This window comes from Pan paniscus, chromosome 16 (assembly GCF_029289425.2).
Source record: "Pan paniscus chromosome 16, NHGRI_mPanPan1-v2.0_pri, whole genome shotgun sequence".
In the NCBI taxonomy this organism is placed as follows: domain Eukaryota; kingdom Metazoa; phylum Chordata; class Mammalia; order Primates; family Hominidae; genus Pan; species Pan paniscus.
Window position 1 is genome coordinate 40,807,352 of NC_073265.2, and position 24,936 is coordinate 40,832,287.

Genomic DNA, 24,936 nt, shown 5'->3' on the forward strand with positions numbered 1-24,936 from the left:
CATAAACTGCACCTGGGGGAAACAGCTGATGAAGACGTCTCCAGAGGACTGAAGCAAGAAATTTAGGGACCAGGAGGATTTTGTTCCAGGTCACATACCTGGTAAGAAAAGACATAAATCCCTCTGTTCCCAGAAACTACCACAGCCTGTTTTCCAATAATTTCTTGAAGGCTATTTCTAAGTTCACTCTCCTCTTGGTAAGATGGAATTAACTACAGGGAATAGACCAAAAACCGTCCTTTCTGACACCTCTGCACCCTGGTTAACCTTTAAAACTCAATTAGGTATATATTCTTTTAAGGCCTGCCAAAAATACCCCCTGTGATTTTAAGGCACTGTTTTACTAAAAAGTGATTTTAACTCTTACCCAACATCTAACATTCTTTCCAAGAAAAATCATAATCCACAACAGAAAGCTACTTCAAATAACACTTACGCAAAAAGTGTTGTGAATGATTCCATTCAACACGTCAATCAATGAATGAATGATTATAACAGACTAATACAAAGTCACCAATGTGAAAGTTATCACCACAAGGACTGGGGGATAAAAGGACTAAACGAAGATGTCAATAAAGACAACAAAGATATTATAATTTTGCCTTATTTACATTAAACCATCTCAAGAAAAGTAGAAACACAAGTTGCTCTGTTTCCCATGGTATGAATACAAATGTCTTATATACTTTTTTAAAAAGTTTTACTTCCAGAGAATGTGTGTTCATTGCGATTATCACCAGCACTTGAGTTATTTACTAAAATTCACCTCTGACAACTATCATACAACTTTAGGCAGGCTTAAGCTACCTTGCTTGGCCTAGAGAGAAGAGCAACAAAAAATTAAAGAGAGAAATCTGACACTCCCCGTGTTTTCTAAACTAAGTGTAAGCAATGCTTGAGGGTGGGGAGTACCTGGGGGGGAAAATTACAAAAGCAAGAAACAAGTACCAGGAAACACCAGGAAATCCAGTGTTTCAATACTAGGTCAAATGTATCACTGAATTGTCAAGTACTGGTACATTTACACAAATATTAAGGCTTGATATGGGCAGTAGGATAGGGCAGGATAAATGGTATGATAAAGTAACCATAATTTAGCATTCAGTATAAATTTATATGATTACTATTTATCACCACGAATATTCTGATTTAACATATTCTTGATCAAATTTGTTACCCAATAAAGAACATTTTCTAGAACACTAAGATTGTTTAAACTGTTACAATGATTACAGGTAAAAACCTTATTTCTCTATTCTCGTAGAGACATTCAACTCGGCTACACAATACTGGCCTTACTGAATTGCTGGAGTATACAGCAAACATCCTATATTTACTTGACATGCAACCAAAATTTGATCTACATTATGTTTGAAAATTGGGGGAGAGGTACATATGATGAAATTTTAACTATTTCAAAATAAAACCTCTGTTTTAAAGCCTGAATGAACCATAAGACTCTTCACTCAACAAAAAATCTTTCATTATGTTAACAGACTTTACAAAGCACTTCCTATATGACAAGCATGATATTAGATATTAACAACTTGCAGAGTTTCTTAATAAAACTTTGATGTTATAGTATGAGTGATATAAGGGGTGCTAGGTAGAGAAGAAAAAAGTTTACTTCCCCTTACTGGCTTAATGGCTGCTAGAAGTATTAACTGGCAGAATATCAGTATGCACAGGATTGTAAGGCCTACAGATCTTTGAAGACAGTATACACACAGCTGTAGAACAATTATCAAATTATCAGTTTAATGGCACTTTACAATTTGTATAAACCTATCACTTTGCAACTTCTGCTAATAATCACCCAAGCAATACATAAGAAATTATACACAAGCTTTGCATAAAAGGATAAGAAGATTCTGAGATTATTAAACACATTTTTAAATGACATTCAGTAAAGAAATTAAATCCCTTACTCTTCCTTGTTGGTTAGAACACTCCACACAGCTGACTTGGATGTTTCCATGCTTAGCACCAGGAATGATCTGTACACATTCAAAGTCATTTGCCAAAATAACAATATCACAGCCTGATCCGTATGCCTTAAAAAAAAAAAAAAAAAAAAAAAAGTTTTACAATACATAAGATATGTAACTTTTGAAATCTTATTACATACTATTTTATCTTAGATTTTATTGCCATTATAAAGTATACCTTGGGACATTTTACAAAATAGTTAATATAATAAGAATATCAATTTCTAAATAAGAACATTAAAAGTCACATTAAAAAATAAACTGATGACACTCCATGCATTATCATTCAACAACTGTTACTAATAGGAAAATGGTTCTTCCAGTTCTTAGAACAGCCACTGTTCCTGCAGGTCATAAGTCATTCTGTTTAGACTTTCTCTCCAAAGTTCATCTCAGTAAACCCTAAAGTATAAAAGCTCCATCTAAAAATACTAAGACATTGAAGACTGTAACTGTGTTCCCAGGCTTAAGAAATATCAAGATAGAAATCAGGCATGCATTTTCCAACACAATTCCACATGCCTTAAAGAGCTAGTTAAATAAACATGAACAACAAAAGCAGAATTACATGCACTAAGGCAATGGCTAAACTTAAATGCATCAACGACTCAAATGGATCCACAACGCAGCCTGCCTCCAACATCCACCATCCATCCCCAACATCATCAGGCCTGAGGGAGAAAGGAAACCAACCCAAAGTTGTTTCACCAAAGGTAAAAAAGTCAAATAAAATAGAAAATGAACGAATTTATATAGAATATTGGGCAAATACCACTATATGATCTTGAAAATAGACTACAACACAGAATTAAATTGTTGGGAAAATTCCCATGTCCAACTCTAATAAGTAAAACCACACATTTCTTCCTATTGCAACACTTCTTGCTGTATGCTATTCCTGTTTTGCAACTTTGTGAATTTTATGACCTAAGGGTCAGAGAGTTGGGACATGTTTCTTTTTCTTCCAAACTACTTATGATTAAATATTCAAAACAACCTAACAACCCAATTCTCAAAAGAAAAGCTCCATTAAAAGCAAGATAAACATAAAACTTATGAAATGTTATTTTTCCTCACTGTTTCCACACCCTTAAGCAGTGTGGTTACGACCTACAAAATACAGATATCCAATAGCCAGGGCTGACATGTGATGACATCTGAATCAGTGACCCATGCCCTGAAGGGATCCATATAAGGCTGCTAATGAAAGAGGGAAATGAAGATAAAGACCAGACAGGAAGACATTACTTCCACTAAAACTTCCAATGTTACCAAAATCCTGCCGTAACCACTATATAAAACATCTTCAACCCATGTGTTTATAAAAATCAAAAAGTTCACCAAAAGAAAAGCAAAGACAGAATTTCAAGCAAGAAAAATATGGAGAAAATCACTCACAGAAGGAAATGATCACTTACATTCTTACAGACAAGGCAGACTTGGTTATACCATGAATTCAGGAAAGCCAAACTGAAGGGGAATATTGAGCATATGCAGAAGAAATGTTTGGATCACCATGCTAATTTTTAAAGTATAGTATTAAAATAACAAAAATCATCTTACTCTTGAGGAACAATTTCAAAATTTCCAACGTGCCTTATATCATTATCTCAGAAAAGTGGATTCATGGAAAAAGCAGACTTTATCTAGTTTGAAATCACACATACAGTTTTCAGTTTTGGTTATGCCATGCTGTGCTATCTTAAGAAAGTTATTTAAGTTCCCTAAGCATTTCCTCATGGTAAAATGAAGCAAATAATACTTGTCTCTTAGGATACTTGTGAAAATTAAAATGGAAAATTTACACAGTCATTTAAGAAACAGAACAGTGCACCAAGTCTCGAGTCTGGGCTAGGGACTGAGAACACTAAAGTACAAGACATGGTCCCAGTTACTCTAATGGGGAGATGACTAGGTAAATTACTAATTACAACTAAATGACAAACTGCCATGACAGAGACAGTCATAAAATAGTAGAAGACAGAAGAAGTACTCAACAAGTGTTGGATCACTCTCTCTTTAATCTTTGCAACAAACCTGGAGGGTAGATATTATCACTGTATAAAGAAAAATTCAAGTTCATTAATTTGCCCAAGATTACAGTTACTAAATGCAAAGTGTTCAAACTCAGGTCCTTACAATTCTTACATTCTTTTCCCTACATTATATATCAAAAAGACATAAAATATTCCAGATAAATATTAGTACACTTTGTTTCTCTAAAGATGTGCCATCCCTAGCAACTAGTGCTACTTAAGATAAATTCACTCTTATGGCTCAGTCACTGAAAAGGCTTTTTACTCTTCCCTAGATAACCATAATTGCCTGATGTTTTCCAGAGAATGTGTACTATACTCCATTTTTCTGATCCGGCAATAGTTCAAATTGGATGCATCAAAATCACCTAGGAAACCTGTTAGAAACACAGACTGCTCAGCCCCACACCAGACTTTAAATTAAAATCTGCATGGATAAAATAATTTGGCAATATCTATCAAAATCTTAAGTACAATATACCTTTTGATCAAATATTCCCTATTTTACCCTATAAGTATATGTACAAAAGTTTGCCAAAATATATGTAGGACATTCAGAGCCTCAGTATTTATAGTAGCAAAAACTAAATATAATCATACCACTCATCAGTGAGGAGTAGTTAAATAAATTACTGAATTACACTGGAATACTACACAGCTACTAAAAGTTAAGAGGCTGGGTACAGTGGCTCATGCCTGTAATCCCAACACTTTGGAAGGCCAAGGCAGGAAGATCACTTGAGCCTAGGAGTTCGAGAATAGCCTGGGAAACACAGTGAGACTTCATCTCTACAGAACATCCAAAAATTAGTTGAGCGTGGTGTCACACGCCTGCAGTCCCAGCTACTCGGGAAGCTGAGGTGGGAGAATCACTTAAGCCCGGGAAGTCAAGGCTGAAGTGAGCTATGATTGCACCACTGCACTCCAGACTGGGTGACTAAGTGAGACCCTGTCTCAAGAAAAGGAAAAAAATGGAAAGTTTAAAGACCACTGGTTTAGAATGGTCTCAAACCCTACCAAACTAGTAATTCCCATCAAAATGGAACAACTTATGTCTGGTGCTAGTTTCCTGTTGAACCAGAGTTATGCAATGCCTACCATTTTATATAATAACCATGATTACTGCTAGAATGGAATCTCTTAAACTATTGCACACTAACAGCTTGAAAAAGTGCACAGGGGCATTTTCTAAAGAGTCTAATGCATAAATAATCCAAGTGTGGAAGAAAAAGGGACTCATATAATCAGTCAGTACTGAATCACATGCATTCTGTAATTGAGGGCCCATGAGATTTTAATGGTTTTAAGGCATGTTTAATGTCTGTCTGGTTCCCACTATACTGAATGGTTCATCAGAGCAAGGACCTTACCTTGTCCTTGTTTACCATTGTGGTCCCAACACCTAGCACATAAGCAGCTCTCAATAAATAGCTGTATAGTAAATAAATTATTAAAGTCTTCCTAACCGAATGTCTGGCTCCAGAAGTCTACGTACCTAGAAACTTAGTCAAAGAACTTGGAGTTGAAACACTGACACTGCCTTGTTGCTAATAATGTGGCCAACCTATCCTCATAAGCTTAAGAAAAGAGGGAGAGATCTTGACTGATTTTCCAGCTAACAGTATCAACAAATGTAGAAGATCTACTAGAAGAGAATCTACCAAAGCCTTCCTTATAATTCACCATTTACTGAATACGTACTATGATCAAGCTGTTTCGCTAGGGTCTTTACAAAAATTATCATTATCTTCACAGGCCTGCTTTTGAAGACAGAGAAACTGAGGCCCAGAAAGGGTAAGTAATTTGCCCTAGTTCACTGAATGAGGATTCATTTGCTTCACAGTAAAGTTCCTGCTCCTTCCACTGCATTGCCCTACCTCTATTCCATGAAGATCCTGTTGGTGCTAGAAGGAGTGTGTTCATTTTTGTACTCCCAATTAATTTACCACATCATGGAGCACAGAATAAGCATTCTGTAAAGACCAACAGTTTATACAAAATCTACAATTTACTCAAAAGATTCCCATTCTCTCAATTTTAGAGAGATCAAAAATGATTTTGTTCCATTCTTTTTCAGAATCTAGTTTTACCAGAGGAAGAATTTATAGTGCAGGAGGAAAACAGGGTATTCGTTAAGACTACAAGCAAATACTAAATTGACCCCAGAGAGTATGGATGTGGGCTCCTTTGTGTTAGATAAATGAAATACTTCTGACTAAGCTAAGTTAGTAAAGTTAGTAAACTAACCTCTTCACATGTGGGAGATAGGCCACAGGATTATTATAGGGAGGCAAGGAAAAGGACTGCAAGCCTTTTCTGGAGAAATGGAATCCCTTGACCGGATTATCCCTCCTTGGTTTCTTTGTAGAGCTGACCTGTGCCAGAGCACAATAAATGAGTGTACTGCTCTTCTAACAGTACTGACCTATAAAACACTTTATCTTGAAATCAAGGATATGGCTCAGCCCCTACACACAGAGAAGGCCCAAGAAAAGAGGAAGGGTCTTAGAAAAATTGCTTTCCTTCCATTCATGTGGGAGGATTTGTTTTATAAAAGGACTAAACTGTTTCTCTGATGATAAAGAATGATTAGCTGATATTAGTAATTCACAGCTCAGAGATAATTCTGTAGCATAAGCTGTTACATCCAAAAAAAACTTTAAAAATATTAACCCTCACTTGTTATAATCCTATTCTTAGAGACCAAATCCATCCTATTAGGAAAGAGAAAAGTATTCTCTGCTTTGAACATTGAAACTAAAAGTTTTCAACCTGAAGTCTAATAGACGTAAGTCATAGATGGCCTCAGTAGGTCTCTGAACTCCTAAAAATTGTATATAAAGTTGTGCGAATGTGTTTCTTTTCTTTGCTGTGGTACTATTACCACAATAAAGATATTGCTGCTTTCTTTAGAGCAGGGGTCCCCAATTCCTACTACCAGTCCATGGCCTGTTAGGAACTGGGCCTCACAGCAGGAGGTGAGCAGTGAGTGAGCGAGCAATACTGCCTGAGCTCCACCTCCTGCCAGATCAGCGGTGGCATTAGATTCTCATAGGAACGCAAGCCCTATTGTAAAGTGCACATGCTAGGGATGTAGGCTGCATGCTCTTTATGAGAATCTAATGATAAACATAATGTGCTTGAATCATCCCAAAACCATCCTTCTCCTTCACCCCTCGCTGTAGAAAAACTGTCTTCCACAAAACCGGTTCTTGGTACCAAAAAGGTTGGAGACCGCTGCTCTAGAGGGTTTAATGTCCTAATGAACAATGCAAATTTTGAGATCACTGACAACCACTGACAGATGCGTCTAAATTTAAGAGACAAAAAAAGCACTGACAAGGGAGTATTAGGCATGTTGAGAGGTCTTTTAATACGCAGTGTGAAGAGGCATAACACACTCATTCAGTCTTCTCTAACTTTAGTTTTATATATAATTGTCTTAACTACATTATTTTCAGAAAAGAAAACTAATACTCTAATCCCACAAACACTGTTCTAATTTCTCAAATTTCCTTTATGTCTCAGATAAATTGAAGTGGAGAGTAACAAAAGGAAAACTTTTAAAAAGCTTAAACAAACATGACCACATTTCCTATGAAACTATAGCATACAATAGATTAATTACATTAGCATTTACTATAGAATAGTTGGATGTTTTAACATCCCGGAAGTTACAGGGTCAAAGTTTGAGATCATTGACAACTACTGATACGTGTCTAAACTTCAAAGACCAAAAAAAAGAAACAAAACCTGATAAATCAAGGTGTATTAAGCATGTTGAGAGGTTTAACAAAGTACTATAATCTTACCAAGAATACTATATCAAGAGTGTTACTATTAAACTCCCACCTCTCCCTGGGAGTGAGTTTTGATCAATGTAAATATGTCTACTTTTCTACTGAAGAAGGTACATTTTATTAAGAGTTAGAAAAATAATTACAAGAAGGAGGTACCATTTATTAAAAACCTACTGGGTGACAGGTATTATACTATTTTCATTCTATATTCCTAATCTTTCTTTCAAGACTGCAACAATCCTAGAAGTTGGTTATTAATCCCACTTTAATATTTTTGAAAAAGGAATTTCACAGGATTTAATCAAATTCCTAAGTCACAAGGTAAATACATGACTATAATTCAAACTCAGCCCTCTTTACTGTTTTTTCCACTTTACTAATGACATTTTTCTATCGTTTCGTTTTCTGTTGCTCAAATTTTTTGCTCTTTATTAATTACATTTAAATTCTTCACTTCTGCTGTGATCTTTGCTCATAAACAAAAAAACTAACAGGAAGGCAGGGTTGTCTGGGCTTTGATGGTTACTTGGCTTTACCAAGAGATCTTACAGAAAGAGTCTTAAGAGGCCAATGTTGACATATGAAAAATCTTACAACCAAGAGGACAAAACACAGATTAACAAAGATTTCCCAGGAAAACACCCATTCCTTCTCTCCATTTTAGTCACCTAATTAAAACCCTAGCTCTTTATGATACTCTCAGAATTATTAATTTCTAAAAAGGACAAATAGGTTTCCTTATTAAATACATTCCTGATTAAGCAAGAAATTTCACAAGTCACATATCCATTGAAATCATGTACAAGGTAAATAAGGCACATAAAACGTTTAATATTAATGTTTTCAGTAACAAGATTTTCTTTTTCAGAGGAAATAACACATACACTAAATTTTAAAATTAAATAAGAAAATGAAGTCACCTTCTCATCCTTTTCACCCTTCTTACCCCTCCCCTCCTCATTCCCAGGAAGCAATTACTTAATAATTACCTATGAACCCTTCCTGAAATGTTCAATATATAAAAGTATATCTTTTATATATCTTCTTTTAACATAAATGGGATCATGCTATACACAATTCTGCCACTTATTTTCCACTTAGTTAACAATGTATCTTGAAGAACTTTCTACATCAGCACAGAGGAAATTACTTCATTCTTCTTAATAGCTGCACAGTATTAATATTTCATGTTGTGGCTTTGCCATAATTAATTTTGGTTGTTTCCAGTCTTTTACTATTTCAAACAATGCTTCGATGAACATGTATGTATAGATGATATATGTGTATGTGTCCAAGAATACCTACAGGATAAATTCTAAGATATAATATGCTGGATCAGTGATTAAAATTAATTGCAACTGCAAATTGTCTTCCAAAAAGATTATAGCCCCAAGCTGTATAAAAGTACCTAATTTCTCCACTTACTCACTAACCCCAATCATTATCAAATGTTTTAATCTTTCCATTCCAACAAAACCTGACATCTCCCTGTTCTAATTTGTATTTTTATTAGAAGATAAGCATCTTTTCACATATTTATCAGCCATTTATATTTCTTTCTCTGTAAACTCACTATTCATATTATTGGTCCATTTGTCTTTCTGCAGTTTTTCACACCTACAAACAAACCCTTACCATTATTAACTCCCACCCACCACCAGGCACCGCCAACTCCAAGATACATAAAACTCCTACCATTGAGATATAAGTCCACACTACAGTAAGAAAAGCAGGGAAGGGGTAGCATTTGAATAAGGTCTTTTGTCCACATGATTGAGAACACACTTTACTGACATGATTCAGTTATTCTAACTGCCCAAAGTCCACTCGAGAGTGCTGAATAAGCAAAATAAATACATGAAAAAGGAACTAGACAGTATGAAGAAAGCTTACAGCAAAAAAGTTTAACCTAAGTCAATGATGAGTACGGAAATGTTGGAAATAACCTAACAACGACTGCTTGTGTGGTAATCAAAGGGACTGTTCCTCTTAGAAACAACTCATATCAGAAAACGCAAAATTAACAAAATTTATGCAAGAGCAGTAGAAAAAAGCAAAGCTGTGGGTGCTATGTCGAGGGAAACATAAGACAAAGCTTGACTACAAATATGTAAAAACAAAAATCTATGGGAAGAAAAAAACAACAGAAGAAAACTTAAGAAAACGTTCTAAGCGTTTATGAGTAAGTGGTAAAAGGCAAGATGATTTCAAATTTCTTCCTAACTACTCCAAAACAGCAACTGGCCTGAAAGAAAGAACTTTCTTTATAAAAGTAAAATTTTAAATTTAGACTTTAAAAAGAGCAATTTAATGTTACTAAAAAAAACTAGCCAATTTTGATAATTTACTAATAGATGGAGCTATAACAAACTTCTAAGTACTAAGCTAAAGAGAAACAAACTTGTGGTCCAAACTAAGTCTATTTATATACCTCTGATAAAGAAGAAAAACGTGTTTTTTTCACTGGTGGTAGTAATATCTGAAAGGAAAATGAGACCTTGAAAAGCAAAATATGCAATAATTAATTATTTGCTCTAATTAACCATTATAAAACCAACTCTATCTCCAGCTTGCCTGCATTCTCAATAAAAGGTAGATCCGGAAGTGGAAATCAAAAATCTTATATCTTATATTTTATATGTCAGTGCTTTTAATAACTATTTATATGTCAGTGCTAAGAATAAACCATTCAAAGTATTCATTGTCAAAAATCTCTAAAAAAAAAAAAACATCAATACTGTAAAAATCAGTCCCATGGCCTGGCCAACATATACAAAAACCTACAGTCACCTTTTAGCCTCAAATTTATTCTCAAAAGCTTGGAGTATGTAACAATTTGCTTCATAACAAATAATGAAGTAAAATACTACTTTTTAAAATAGCTACTTCTAAAGAAATAAAAAGAACTTTTTTTATTATACTTTAAGTTTTAGGGTACATGTGCACAACGTGCAGGTTTGTTACATATGTATACATGTGCCATGTTGGTGTGCTGCACCCATTAACCCATCATTTAGCATTAGGTATATCTCCTAATGCTATCCCTCCCCCGTCCCCCCACCCCACAACAGGTCCCCGTGTGTGATGTTCACCTTCCTGTGTCCATGTGTTGTCATTGTTCAATTCCCACCTATGAGTGAGAACATGCGGTGTTTGGTTTTTTGTCCTTGAGACAGTTTGCTGAGAATGATGGTTTCCAGCTTCATCCATGTCCCTACAAAGGACATGAACTCATCATTTTTTATGGCTGCATAGTATTCCATGGTGTATATGTGCCACATTTTCTTAATCCAGTCTATCATTGTGGGACATTTGGGTTGGTTCCAAGTCTTTGCTATTGTGAATAGTGCCGCAGTAAACATACATGTGCATGTGTCTTTATAGCAGCATGATTTATAAACCTTTGGGTATACAGCCAGTAATGGGATGGCTGGGTCAGATGGTATTTTCTAGTTCTAGATCCCTGAGGAATCGCCACACTGACTTCCACAATGGTTGAACTAGTTTACAGTCCCACCAACAGTGTAAAAGTGTTCCTATTTCTCCACATCCTCTCCAGCACCTGTTGTTTCCTGACTTTTTAATGATCGCCATTCTAACTGGTGTGAGATGGTATCTCATTGTGGTTTTGATTTGCATTTCTCTGATGGCCAGTGATGATGAGCATTTTTTCAAGTGTTTTTTGGCTGTATAAATGTCTTCTTTTGAGAAGAGTCTGTTCATATCCTTCGCCCACTTTTTGATGGGGTTGTTTGTTTTTTTCTTGTAAATTTGTTTGAGTTCATTGTAGATTCTGGATATTAGTGCTTTGTCAGCTGAGTAGGTTGCAGAATTTTTTTCCCATTCTGTAGGTTGCCTGTTCACTCTGATGGTGATGACCCAATATTGTTTAGGGTTTTGTTTTGTTTTTTTTTTTTTTGAGATGAGGTCTCACCCTGTCCCCTAGGCTGGAGTGCAGTGGCACAATCTCGGCTCTCTTCAACCGCCACCTCCCAGACTCAAGCAATCCTCCCACTTCAGCCTCCCAAATAGCTAGGACCACAGGTGCAAGCACCACACCCTGTTAATTTTTTGTATTTTTTGGTAGAGATAGTATTTCACCATGTTGTCCAGGCTAGTCTCGAACTCCTGGGCTCAAGTGATCTGGCCAGGAGCGCTGGGATTACAGGCCTCATCCTCCTAAAGTGCTGGGATTACAGGTGTGAGCCGCCACACCCAGCCACAATACTGTTTCTCAATTTGTTCTTAATACATTTTACATTTGAAAGTTTTAAAGTTAATTGTATATTATGTCATATATACCAACATAAATTAATATTTATGACAACTTCAAATTATTTTTGTAACTATTGGAAATTTCTGGAAAACCATTTAATCTAAATGTTGATATTTTGAGGGAAATAGTCGTAACAGTGTCCCAAAAAATTTGCTCAAATAGTATGATTAAACTATAAAATTGTGAAAAAACTATTAAATTGTAATTAAACTTCCAACACCTTCAGTATGATGGAAAGAGCATATTCCTGAGAATCTAGAGGAGCTAACATTGTAACAATGGGTATATCACAATCTTCCTATAGATGTTTCCTTCAGCAGCCAAATGAAAGATTTCAGCTAGATCATTTGAGACCCCTTTTTTACACTGTATTTCTGTGGCTGTACACAAATTTGCTTCAAAAAGTCTCCAAAAGATTAAATAATCCAGTGTGCACTATTTTACATAGAGTCGTAGGTAAGCAGGCACAGTATGTTCTTTACTTTGTGATGTTTCCCCTCCTCACAGATGGCAGAATTAGAGGATGGTCCAGAATAATGACTAATAACCATCTGGAAATGATGGTGACTAATAACCAGCTGGAAAAGATGAGCTAAGCCAATCAAAGTCTACTCTGGGAAATTTAAAACAAAAGACCCAGAGTTACCAGAAAGAGTGGAGCTGAAAAGTCATGCATATTCAGAAATAAGGCAACTATTAAGAATCATGTGCAACTTGAAGAGGAACTCACAAGTTTCAGAAGCAAATAGATCAGATGCCCAAAGACAAGAAAGACCTATAAGAAAACAATGCATAAAATCCCTAAAACAAAGCAGTTGATACTACCAGCTTTCTATTTCCAATTACTCTGAAGTCCAATTGCTCTTCCTTGATGGTTTATTGTGTATCTTAAAATAAACCTTGCTCTTACTTCAGTACATTTGTCTCTTGCCCTGACTAGAAGCAAAACTGGTACAAAGATTAGGGATATACAGAGCAGGGCTTCAAAGAAAATGTGGATTTGGCCATGAAATTAGGGTAAGGAGTACAATGAGAATTCTGGGAGGAAAGAGAGCAAAACAGGATGCATATAGTGATAGCAGTTACTAAAGTTATCTGTGATTGCTTGGAACCCAGAATATGTGATTGCAAGGCTTTTGAGCATTAGACAGCTAAATGTACTTTTTTTCAGCCTTTAATAAAGAATAGAAAAAGCAATGAGCAAGAGTATGGTACAGCATCAAACCATACAACTTTTCTGGAAAATAATTCGATATTATGAATTAAGAGACTATAAAGAGAATTAAATAGAGTACTTTGATTCAGTAAATCTGTTTTTAGGACTCGACCCTAAGAAAACATCCAGACATGCAAACAAAGATCACAATTAGTATTAAGATGTTTATTGCACCATTATGTAAAGTAATAAAAAAGCAAACAATCTAAACAACACATAATAGAAAAATTATGCTTTATCATGTCAAATGTATTGTTCATCTTATTCACAGGCCTTTCTAGAGAAAAGTGCCCCATCTACAGTCCTTCTGAAAGAGCAGCCCTGGCAGACCACGTGATCAACAGTATAAAACTGACTGGATCTGGCGTTGACACTTGATTCCTAAGACCAAGAATTTAATACCAAAAGCCATAGGCTAGCCAGCAAGCTATGATGTGGTCTGGCTTAAAAGAGTGAACTGGGTCAGATTCTACTTCCTAGATATTCAACTAGTAAAATCAAGAAATGTAGCAGGTATTAACAGGCACTAAAGCCAAAATGGCTTTATGTACACAGAGGCCAGGGAAGTCACTGTGATTCTCATGTAAGCTAGTTTTAATAGACCCAACACAAAAAGAGGAACAGACACTGTAAGAGACCACATAGCCCACTAGAAAGAGTAAGCAGTCCACAGAAATGAGTCCCTGATAACTGAGGCTCAGCTGTACTACAACTTGTGTTACAAGACTCTTGGAAGATTTGTCTACTATTCTCTTTTCTATATCCTTACAATAAATTTCCCATTACTAAGGTAATCTGCCTTGACTAGTTCCATTTTAATTTTTTTTTTAAGAGATGGGGTCTCAATATGTTAGTTGGACTCAAACTCCTAGGCTCAGGTGATCCTCCCACCTCAGCCTCCCAAGTAGCTGAAACTACAGGCATGCCACTGCACCCAACTTCCATTTTAACTCTTTATTCAACAACTATTTATAACATGATAACTGCTAAGCATTAAGTCAACGAATGTCTATTGAGCAGTTACTCTAGACCAGGCACACAGGGCATAATGTTGTAGAAAATACACACAGGATCCTGCCACATGTGCTTATATTTGGCCAGGATAGGAGGAGAGAGAGAGAAGTGGACAATAAGTTTTTGTTTGTATTTTTTTAATTTGTAAAGGCTTGAGATTCTCATTAAAAATAGCAGACAACGGGGGTGGAGCCAAGATGGCCGAATAGGAACAGCTCCAATCTACAGCTCCCAGAGTGAGCGACGCAGAAGACGGGTGATTTCTGCATTTCCAACTGAGGTACCGGGTTCATCTCACTGGGGAGTGTCGGAAAGTGGATGCAGGACAGTGGGTGCAGTGCACCGAACGTGAACCGAAGCAGGGCGAGGCATCGCCTCACCCGGGAAGTGCAAGGGGTCAGGGAATTCCCTTTCCTAGTCAAAGAAAGCGATGACAGACGGCACCTGGAAAATCGAGTCACTCCCACCCTAATACTGTGCTTTTCCAATGGTCTTAGCAAACAGCACACCAGGAGATTATATCCCGTGCATGGCTCGGAGGGTCCTATGCCCACAGAGCCTCGCTCATTGCTAGCACAGCAGTCTGAGATCAAACTGCAAGGTGGCAGTGAGGCTGGGGGAGGGGTGCCCACCATTGCCCAGGCTTGAGTAGGTAAACAAAGCGGTGGGAAGCTCGAACTGGGTGGAGCCCACCTCAGTTCAAGGAGGCCTGCCTGCCTCTGTAGACTCCACCGCTGGGGGCAGGGCACAGCTAAACAAAAGGCAGCAGAATCCTCTGCAGACTTAAATGTCCATCTGACAGCCTTGAAGAGAGCAGTGGTTCTCCCGGCACTCAGCTGGACATCTGAGAACGGACAGACTGCCTCCTCAAGTGGGTCGCTGACCCCGAGTAGCCTAACTGGGAGGCACCCCCCAGTAGGGGCAGACTGACACCGCACATGGCCGGGTACTCCTCTGAGACAAAACTTCCAGAGGAACGATCTGCTGTTCACCAATATCCGCTGTTCTGCAGCCTCAGCTGCTGATATCCAGGCAAACAGGGTCTGGAGTGGACTTCCAGCAAACTCCAACAGACCTGCAGCTGAGGGTCCTGACTCTTAGAAGGAAAACTAACAAACAGAAAGGACATCCACACCAAAACCCCATCTGTACGTCACCATCATCAAAGACCAAAGGTAGATAAAACCACAAAGATGGGGAACAAACAGAGCAGAAAAACTGGAAACTCTAAAAATCAAAGCGCCTCTCCTCCTCCAAAGGAATGCAGCTCCTCACCAGCAATGGAACAAAGCTGGACGGAGAATGACTTTGACGAGCTGAGAGAAGAAGGCTTCAGACGATCAAACTACTCTGAGCTAAAGGAGAACGTTCGAACCCATGGCAAAGAAGTTAAAAACCTTGAAAAAAAAATAGACGAATGGCTAACTAGAATAACCAATGCAGAGAAGTCCTTAAAGGACCTGATGGAGCTAAAAACCAAGGCACAAGAACTACGTGACGAATGCACAAGCCTCAGTCGCTGATTCGATCAACTGGAAGAATGGGTATCAGTGATGGAAGATGAATGAAATGAAGCGAGAAGAGAAGTTAAGAGAAAAAAGAATAAAAAGAAACGAACAAAGCCTCCAAGAAATATGGGACTATGTGAAAAGACCAAATCTACGTCTCATTGGTGTACCTGAAAGTGACGGGGACAATGGAACCAAGTTGGAAAACACTCTGCAGGATATTATCCAGGAGAACTTCCCCAATCCAGCAAGGCAGGCCAACATTCAAATTCAGGAAATGCAGAGAACGCCACAAAGATACTCCTTGACAAGAGCAACTCCAAGACACATAATTGTCTGATTCACCAAAGTTGAAATGAAGGAAAAAATGTTAAGCGCAGCCAAAGAGAAAGGTCCACCCACAAATGGAAGCCCATCAGACTAACAGCTGATCTCTCGGCAGAAACTCTACAAGAGCCAGAAGAGAGTGGGGGCCAATATTCAACATTCTTAAAGAAAAGAATTTTCAACCCAGAATTTCATATCCAGCCAAACTAAGCTTCATAAGTGAAGGAGAAATAAAATCCTTTATAGACAAGCAAATGCTGAGAGATTTTGTCATCACCAGGCCTGCCCTAAAAGAGCTCCTGAAGGAAGCACTAAACATGGAAAGGAACAACCAGTACCAGCCACTGCAAAAACATGCCAAATTGTAAAGACCATAGAGGCTAAGAAGAAACTACATCAACTAATGAGCAAAATAACCACCTAACATCATAATGACAGGATCAAATTCACACATGACAATATTAACCTTAAATGTAAATGGGCTAAATGCTCCAATTAAAAGACACAGACTGGCAAATTGGATAAAGAGTCAAGACCCATCAGTGTGCTGTATTCAGGAAACCCATCTCACGTGCAGAGACACACATAGGCTCAAAATAAAGGGATGGAGGAAGATCTACCAAGCAAATGGAAAACAAAAAAAGGCAGGGGTTGCAATCCTAGTCTCTGATAAAACAGACTTTAAACCAACAAAGATCAAAAGAGACAAAGAAGGCCATTACACAATGGTAAAGGGCTGAATTCAACAAGAAGAGCTAACTATCCTAAATATATATGCACCTAATACAGGAACACCCAGATTCATAAAGCAAGTCTTTAGAGACCTAGAAAGAGACTTAGACTCCCACACAATAATAATGGGAGACTTTAACACCCCACTGTCAACATTAGACGGATCAACGAGACAGAAGGTTAACAAGGATATCCAGGAATTCAACTCAGCTCTGCACCAAGCAGACCTAATAGATATCTACAGAACTCTCCACCCCAAATCAACAGAATATACATTCTTCTCAGCACAACACCGCACCTATTCCAAAATTGACCACATAGTTGGAAGTAAAGCACTCCTCAGCAAATGGAAAAGAACAGAAATTATAACAAACTGTCTCTCAGACCACGGTGCAATCAAACAAGAACTCAGGATTAAAAAACTCACTCAAAACCGCTCAACTACATGGAAACTGAACAACCTGCTCCTGAATGACTACTGGGTACATAACGAAATGAAGGCAGAAATAAAGATGTTCTTTGAAACCAATGAGAACAAAGACACAACATACCAGAATCTCTGGGACACATTCAAAGCAGTGTGTAGAGGGAAATTTATAGCACTAAATACCCACAAGAGAAAGCAGGAAAGATCTAAAACTGACACCCTAACATCACAATTAAAAGAACTAGAGAAGCAAGAGCAAACACATTCAAAAGCTAGCAGAAGGCAAGAAATAACTAAGATCAGAGCAGAACTGAAGGAAATAGAGACACAAAAAACCCTTCAAAAAAATCAATGAATCCAGAAGCTGGTTTTTTGAAAAGATCAACAAAATTGATAGACCACTAGCAAGACTAATAAAGAAGAAAAGAGAAGAATCAAATAGATGCAACAAAAAATGATAAAGGGGATATCACCACCGATCCCACAGAAATACAAACTACCATCAGAGAATACTATAAACACCTCTACACAAATAAACTAGAAAATCTAGAAGAAATGGATAAATTCCTCGACACATACACCCTCCCAAGACTAAACCAGGAAGAAGTTGATTCTCTGAACAGACCAATAACAGGCCCTGAAATTGAGGCAATAATTAATAGCTTACCAACCAAAAAAATCCAGGACCAGATGGATTCACAGCCAAATTCTACCAGAGGTACAAGGAGGAGCTGGTACCATTCCTTCTGAAACTATTCCAATCAACAGAAAAAGAGGGAATCCTCCCTAACTCATTTTATGAGGCCAACATCATCCTGATACCAAAGCCTGGCAGAGACACAACCAAAAAAGAAAATTTTAGACCAATATCCCTGATGAACATCGATGCAAAAATCCTCAATAAAATACTGGCAAACCAAATCCAGCAGCACATCAAGAAGCTTATCCACCATGATCAAGTGGGCTTCATCCCTGGGATGCAAGGCTGGTTCAACATACACAAATCAATAAATGTAATCCAGCATATAAACAGAACCAACGACAAAAACCGTATGATTATCTCAATAGACGCAGAAAAGGCCTTTGACAAAATTCAACAACCTTCATGCTAAAAACTCTCAATAAATTAGGTATTGATGGGTTGTATGTCAAAATAATAAGAGCTATCTATGACAGACCCACAGCCAATATCATACTGAATGGGCAAAAACTGGAAGCATTCCCTTTGAAAACTGGCACAAGACAGGGATGCCCTCTGTCACCACTCCTATTCAACATAGTGTTGGAAGTTCTGGCCAGGACAATCAGGCAGGAGAAGGAAATAAAGGGTATTCAATTAGGAAAAGAGGAAGTCAAATTGTCCCTGTTTGCAGATGACATGATTGTATATTTAGAAAACCCCATCATCTCAGCCCAAAATCTCCTTAAGCTGATAGGCAACTTCAGCAAAGTCTCAGGATACAAAATCAATGTGCAAAAATCACAAGCATTCTTATACACCAATAACAGACAAACAGAGAGCCAAATCATGAGTGAACTCCCACTCACAATTGCTTCAAAGAGAATAAAATATCTAGGAATTCATCTTACAAGGGACATGAAGGACCTCTTCAAGGAGAACTACAAACCACTGCTCACTGAAATAAAAGAGGATACAAATAAATGGAAGAACATTCCATGTTCATGGGTAGGAAGAATCAATATCGTGAAAATGGCCATACTGCCCAAGGTAATTTATAGATTCAATGCCATCCCCATCAAGCTACCAATGACTTTCTTCACAGAATTGGAAAAAACTACTTTAAAGTTCATATGGAACCAAAACAGAGCCTGCATTGCCAAATCAATCCTAAGCCAAAAGAACAAAGCTGGAGGCATCACGCTACCTGACTTCAAACTATACTACAAGGCTACAGTAACCAAAACAGCATGCTACTGGTACCAAAACAGAGATATAGACCAATGGAACAGAACAGAGCCCTCAGAAATAATGCCACATATCTACAACCATCTGATCTTTGACAAACCTGACAAAAGCAAGAAACGGGGAAAGGATTTCTTATTTAATAAATGGTGCTGGGAAAACTGGCTAGCCATAGGTAGAAAGCTGAAACTGGATCCCTTCCTTAAACCTTATACAAAAATTAATTCAAGATGGATTAAAGACTTAAATGTTAGACCTAAAACCATAAAAACCCTAGAAGAAAACCTAGGCAATAACATTCAGGATATAGGCATGGGCAAGGACTTCATGTCTAAAACACCAAAAGCAGTGGCAACAAAAGCCAAAATTGACAAATGGGATCTAGTTAAACTAAAGAGCTTCTGCACAGCAAAAGAAACTACCATCAGAGTAAACAGGCAACCTACAGAATGGGAAAAAATTTTTGCAAACTACTCATCTGACAAAGGGCTAATATCCAGAATCTGCAATGAACTCAAACAAATTTACAAGAAAAAAACAAACAACCCCATCAAAAAGTGGGCGAAGGATATGAACAGACACTTCTCAAAAGAAGACATTTATGCAGCCAAAAGACACATGAAAAAATGCTCATCATCACTGGTCATCAGAGAAATGCAGATCAAAACCACAATGAGATACCATCTCACACCAGTTAGAATGGCGATCATTAAAAAGTCAGGAAAGAACAGGTGCTGGAGAGGATGTGGAGAAATAGGAACACTTTTACACTGCTGGTGGGACTGTAAACTAGTTCGACCATTGTGGAAGTCAGTGTGGCGATTCCTCAGGGATCTAGAACTAGAAATACCATTTGACCCAGCAATCCCATTACTGGGTATATACCCAAAGGATTATAAATCATGCTGCTATAAAGACACATGCACACGTATGTTTATTGCGGCACTATTCACAATAGCAAAGACTTGGAACCAACCCAAATGTCCCACAATGATAAACTGGATTAAGAAAATGTGGCACATATACACCATGGAATACTATGCAGCCATAAAAAATGATGAGTTCATGTCCTTTGTAGGAACATGGATGAAGCTGGAAACCATCATTCTCAGCTAACTATCGCAAAGACAAAAAACCAAACACTGCATGTTCTCACTCATAGGTGGGAACTGAACAATAAGAACACATGGACACAGGAAGGGAACATCACACACCGGGGCCTGTTGTGAGGTGGGGGGAGGGGGGTGGGATAGCATTAGGAGATATACCTAATGTTAAATGACGAGTTGATGGGTGCAGCACACCAACATGGCACATGTATACATATGTAACTAACCTGCACATTGTGCACATGTACTCTAAAACTTAAAGTATAATAATAATAATAAAAAAGCAGACAAACATGCACCTACATAATCCCTCATAAAACTTCACAAAACCCACTAAGACAATGTTTTAAATTCAGTGGTGTACCTAAAACATCCTCCACAAAGAATAAATTAAAGTGAGTACATGTGTAACCACCACCCAAGAAGAGAAGAGTATTTCCAGCAACTCAAAAGATTATCTGTCCCTTCCAAATTACACTTCTCCGTCTCAAGCAAAAGTAGCCACTACCCTTTTTGGGAAATCACCCCCTTACTTTTCTTTGTAGTTTTTCAACCTCTGTATGCATGCCTAAACAATATGGTTTAGTTTTGCCTCCCCTCTGAACTTTATATAAATGGAATCATACTGTATGCTTTTGTGTCTCTTTCTCTGAACATTAGGTCAGAAGTTTATCCTGGTGTATGTAACTGTGATTCACTCACTTTCATTTCTTATTAATATTCCCTGGTATGTACCACAATTTATCCACTCTAATGTTGATGGACATTTTGCCTATTACATACAATGCTGCTATGAACATTCTTGTAGGGAAATCTCGCATACGTGCATGCATTTCTCTAGAATATACACACAAAAGAGGAACTGATGGATCACAGGTTAGGCATATCTTAAATTTTGGCATTAATGCTAAATTGTTTTCCAAAATAGTTGTACCAATTTATACTGTCACTAGCAGTGCATGAGAATTCCCATCACTGGACATCCTTGTCATCACCAGATACATGTGAGAGTAAGTAATTTTGTGCAAATCTGTTAGGTATATAATAGAATCTCCTGATTTCAATCTGTCTTTTTGTGATTATTAATGAGCTATGGCTCCTTTTCAAATATTTACCGGTCATTTAGATTTTCTCTTGTGACGCACCTGTTCAAATATTTCATCCGTTATTGTTATCATTTTCTTATTTGTAGATATTGTTATATTCTGGATACTAGTCCTCTGTCAAATATAGATGTTGCAATTCTTTTCTCCAACTCCACAACTTGCATTTCACTTTTAATGCTATCTTTGAGGAAGTTCCTAATTTTAAAGTAGTCCAATCTATCATTAATCTCCTTTTATGATACAGTACTTCCTTTACTTTTAATTTTTTATTTTGACATAATTTCAGGCTTACAAAAAGTTGTAAAGTTATACAGTTATACAAAGTTATAAAAAGTTCCTGTATACCACATTCCCCAAATGTTAATATTTTACATCTGCTTTATCCTTGTCTCTATATACATACATATATTTTTTTCTGGACCATTTGAAAGTTGCAGGCATGATTCCTTTTTATTCCTTAATACTTTAATGTTTCCTCTTAAAAATGTCTTATATGACCACAGTACAATTATCAAGATCGGGCAATGGATACTGATAAAATACTATTATCTATAGAGCTTAGATTTCTTGAACTGCTGCAACAGTGTCCTTTATAGTAAAAGAAAATTCCAGATTAAGTGTTTAGCTATGTCTTTTTAGACTCCTTTAATCTGGAATAATTCTTCACTCTTTCTTTGTCTTTCATGGCATTAACAGTTTTGAAGAACACACATCAGTTATTTTATAGAATATCTTAAAATGCAGGTTTGTCTGATGTTTCCTCTCAATTAGATTTAGGTTATGGGTTTGGGGCAGGAATACCACAGAAATGTAGCAATGTTCTTATTGCATTTTATCAGGTGGCACTTCTGTTAATTTGCCCCATCTCTGATGATGTTTACTTTGGACAGCAAATGCAGATAGTATCTTCCAGGTTTCTCCTCTATATTGTTTTTCCTTTATAATTAGTAAGTATACTGTGGGAATATATTTTGAGATTATGTAAATATCCTGTTCCTTACTAAACTTTCATCCATTAGTTTTAGTATTACTATGATGGCTGCCAAATGGCAATTTTCTAATTCCATCGTTGCATCATTTGTCAGTTTCCCTCTGTAAAGAAGAGCGTTCCTTATTTGTGTACTTATTTATATCAGTAAAAATTCATGGATTTTTATCTTATTCAAAGGGTTATAATCCACTATCATTTATTTTCATACCCAAATTGTCCCAGATTTGGCCAGTGGAAGACCTTTAAGCTAGCTCCGGTGTCATTATGACACGCTCTGACCATTCTTTGAGCAATTCCTTACTTTCTGGCACAAGAAATTCCAGATTCATCTCATTTTTCATGCTCCAGCCTAAAATCAGCTATTCCTCCAAGAAAGAGTGGTTCCTTTTAGTGGACAAAGGTATTTAGAAACCAAGCTCTAGATGCCAGTTGTGTTCACTGCTACAGGGGTATCACTGCTTCTAGGCCTCTCAGCTGACAGTTAGGAAAACAAATGTGTGTGTATGTTTATGTATGTATCTATAGACAGACACACACACATCTATTTTCAACTGTCCACTGAAAGGGCTTAGGATCAAAGACACACCAATACAAACATCCCTATCATATCTACATATCTCTATACCTATACATCACTGCTCTATGTCTGTTTAAATATATACAAATATATGCATGTATACATACACACATTATTCATATAAACATGTAATATATTCATATGTGTATAGACACATACACATCTATGAGGTCACACTAATGCCTCTAATGCAATTATATTGACAAGGTTCATTCTAGCCTTCCCACTTTCTCTTTTTTTGAGATGGAGTCTCGCTTTGTCACCCAGGCTGGAGTGCAGTGGTGCCATCTTGGCTCACTGCAACCTTCACCTCCCATGTTCAAGCGATTCTCCTGCCTCAGCCTCCCAAGTAGCTGGGATTACAGGCGCGTGCCAACATGCCCAGCTAATTTTTTGTATTTTTAGTAGAGACAGGGTTTCACTGTGTTAGCCAGGATGGTCTCAATCTCCTGACCTCGTGATCTGCCTGCCTCGGCCTCCCAAAGTGCTGGGATTACAGGTGTGACCCATTGCACCCGGCTGCCTTCCCACTTTCTATACTTATAACTCTCTTCTTCAATAATGAGAAACCTGGCTCACAATATCCAAAATACATCTATCTGCAATTGTGGTTTATTTGTGTAGTGAATTCCTATAATTTTAGGTTGCCTTGGCATTCGTTTCAAGTATAAGTCTGACTTTCTCATTCAAGAATCAGGGCTCAGTCACCCTTGACACAGTTTTTAGTTCTCCATTTCCTCCCAGGTCCTCAATGTGGTCAATCAAGATACCTGCCTTTTACAACCACCTCCTGGTTATCACCTCCTTTTAGGAGAGCTAGGTAGAATCTACCTGACTCACCCTAATGACCCCAAATCCTGCACAGATATGCCTCAGTGACCACCTCTTAGTCACAGCATGACTCATGCCTGCTTGCTCCAACCTACAAATTAGAACTCCTCATAGGAAACTTGCTTGGTTAAGAACACCCTGGACCCCAATAAAGGCTTTAGTTCCCTAGGTCCTTTCTCTTTCATCCCATCCACTGGTTGCACTTGCGTGTCCTATGTGGCACCCCTCTTCCTGTTGACCTTGCAAGGTGTGCTACTTTCTCTTCTCTCTAAAATCTGAAATTAAAACTGCTTGTTATTTCATGCGTTTTGTTGTACCATCTCCTCTGTAGCTCACCTGACCAACACACCTGAACCTAATTCTCCTCTTGGTCAGGGTTCTCCTAGAGCGTGGCTGTCTTGGTCAAATAAACTGGACACGGATAGGACAAGAATCACAAGGGTATCTGCCAGTATAAATAAGTTTCCTGTGAGAAGAACACCTGGCCATAGGTCCGACATTTAAGCATTAGGACATCTACCAAGATAAAAAACCATCTCATGAAAGACAGACTGTAAACATCCATGACCATCTCATATGGTCATATCCCAGCTCCACAATAATCCCTGGAGCCCCATCAGGACAGACATACAGTTTACAGCCACTCTCCAGAGAGTTTATAGACACTCTCAAGAAAGATCAAATTAGAGGAAAATAAAACAATTTGGCCAGGCACGGTGGCTCATGCCTGTAATCCCAGCACTTTGGGAGACCGAGGCGGGCAGATCACAAGGTCAGGATATTGAGACCACCCTGGCTAACGTGGTGAAACCCCATCTCCACTAAAAATACAAAAAATTAGCCGGGCGTGGTGGCAGGCGCCTGTAGTCCCAGCTACTCGGGAGGCTGAGGCAGGAGAATGGCGTGAACCTGGGAGGCGGAGCTTGCAGTGAGCCGAGATTGCACCACTGCATTCCAGCCTGGGTGACAAAGCAAGACTGCGTCTCAAAAAAAAAAAAAAAAAAAAAAAAGTGATGTTTTAAGAAATCTTTTGCAACCTCAAGGTTAGGAATACATTTTCCTCTACATGTATTC

The 24,936-nt window shown here is 37.8% G+C and overlaps 1 protein-coding gene across 8 annotated transcripts in view; it reads right to left on the bottom strand.

The window, feature by feature from the left end:
* DMXL2 (Dmx like 2) overlaps positions 1-24,936 on the bottom strand; it is a 172,201-nt gene that overhangs the window by 126,021 nt on the left and 21,244 nt on the right. For 7 of the 8 annotated variants that reach the window (XR_004666516.3, XM_008953166.6, XM_008953165.6 and 4 more), the window contains exon 2: positions 1,929-2,054. The exons of the other annotated variant lie outside the window; for it this stretch is intronic. Coding sequence is in view for 6 of the 7 variants with exons in the window: in XM_008953166.6 (XP_008951414.2) it covers positions 1,929-2,054 (126 nt within the window). In the remaining variant the exon portion in view is untranslated. The remainder of the gene's footprint in view (positions 1-1,928; positions 2,055-24,936) is intronic. 8 annotated transcript variants of the gene reach the window in all.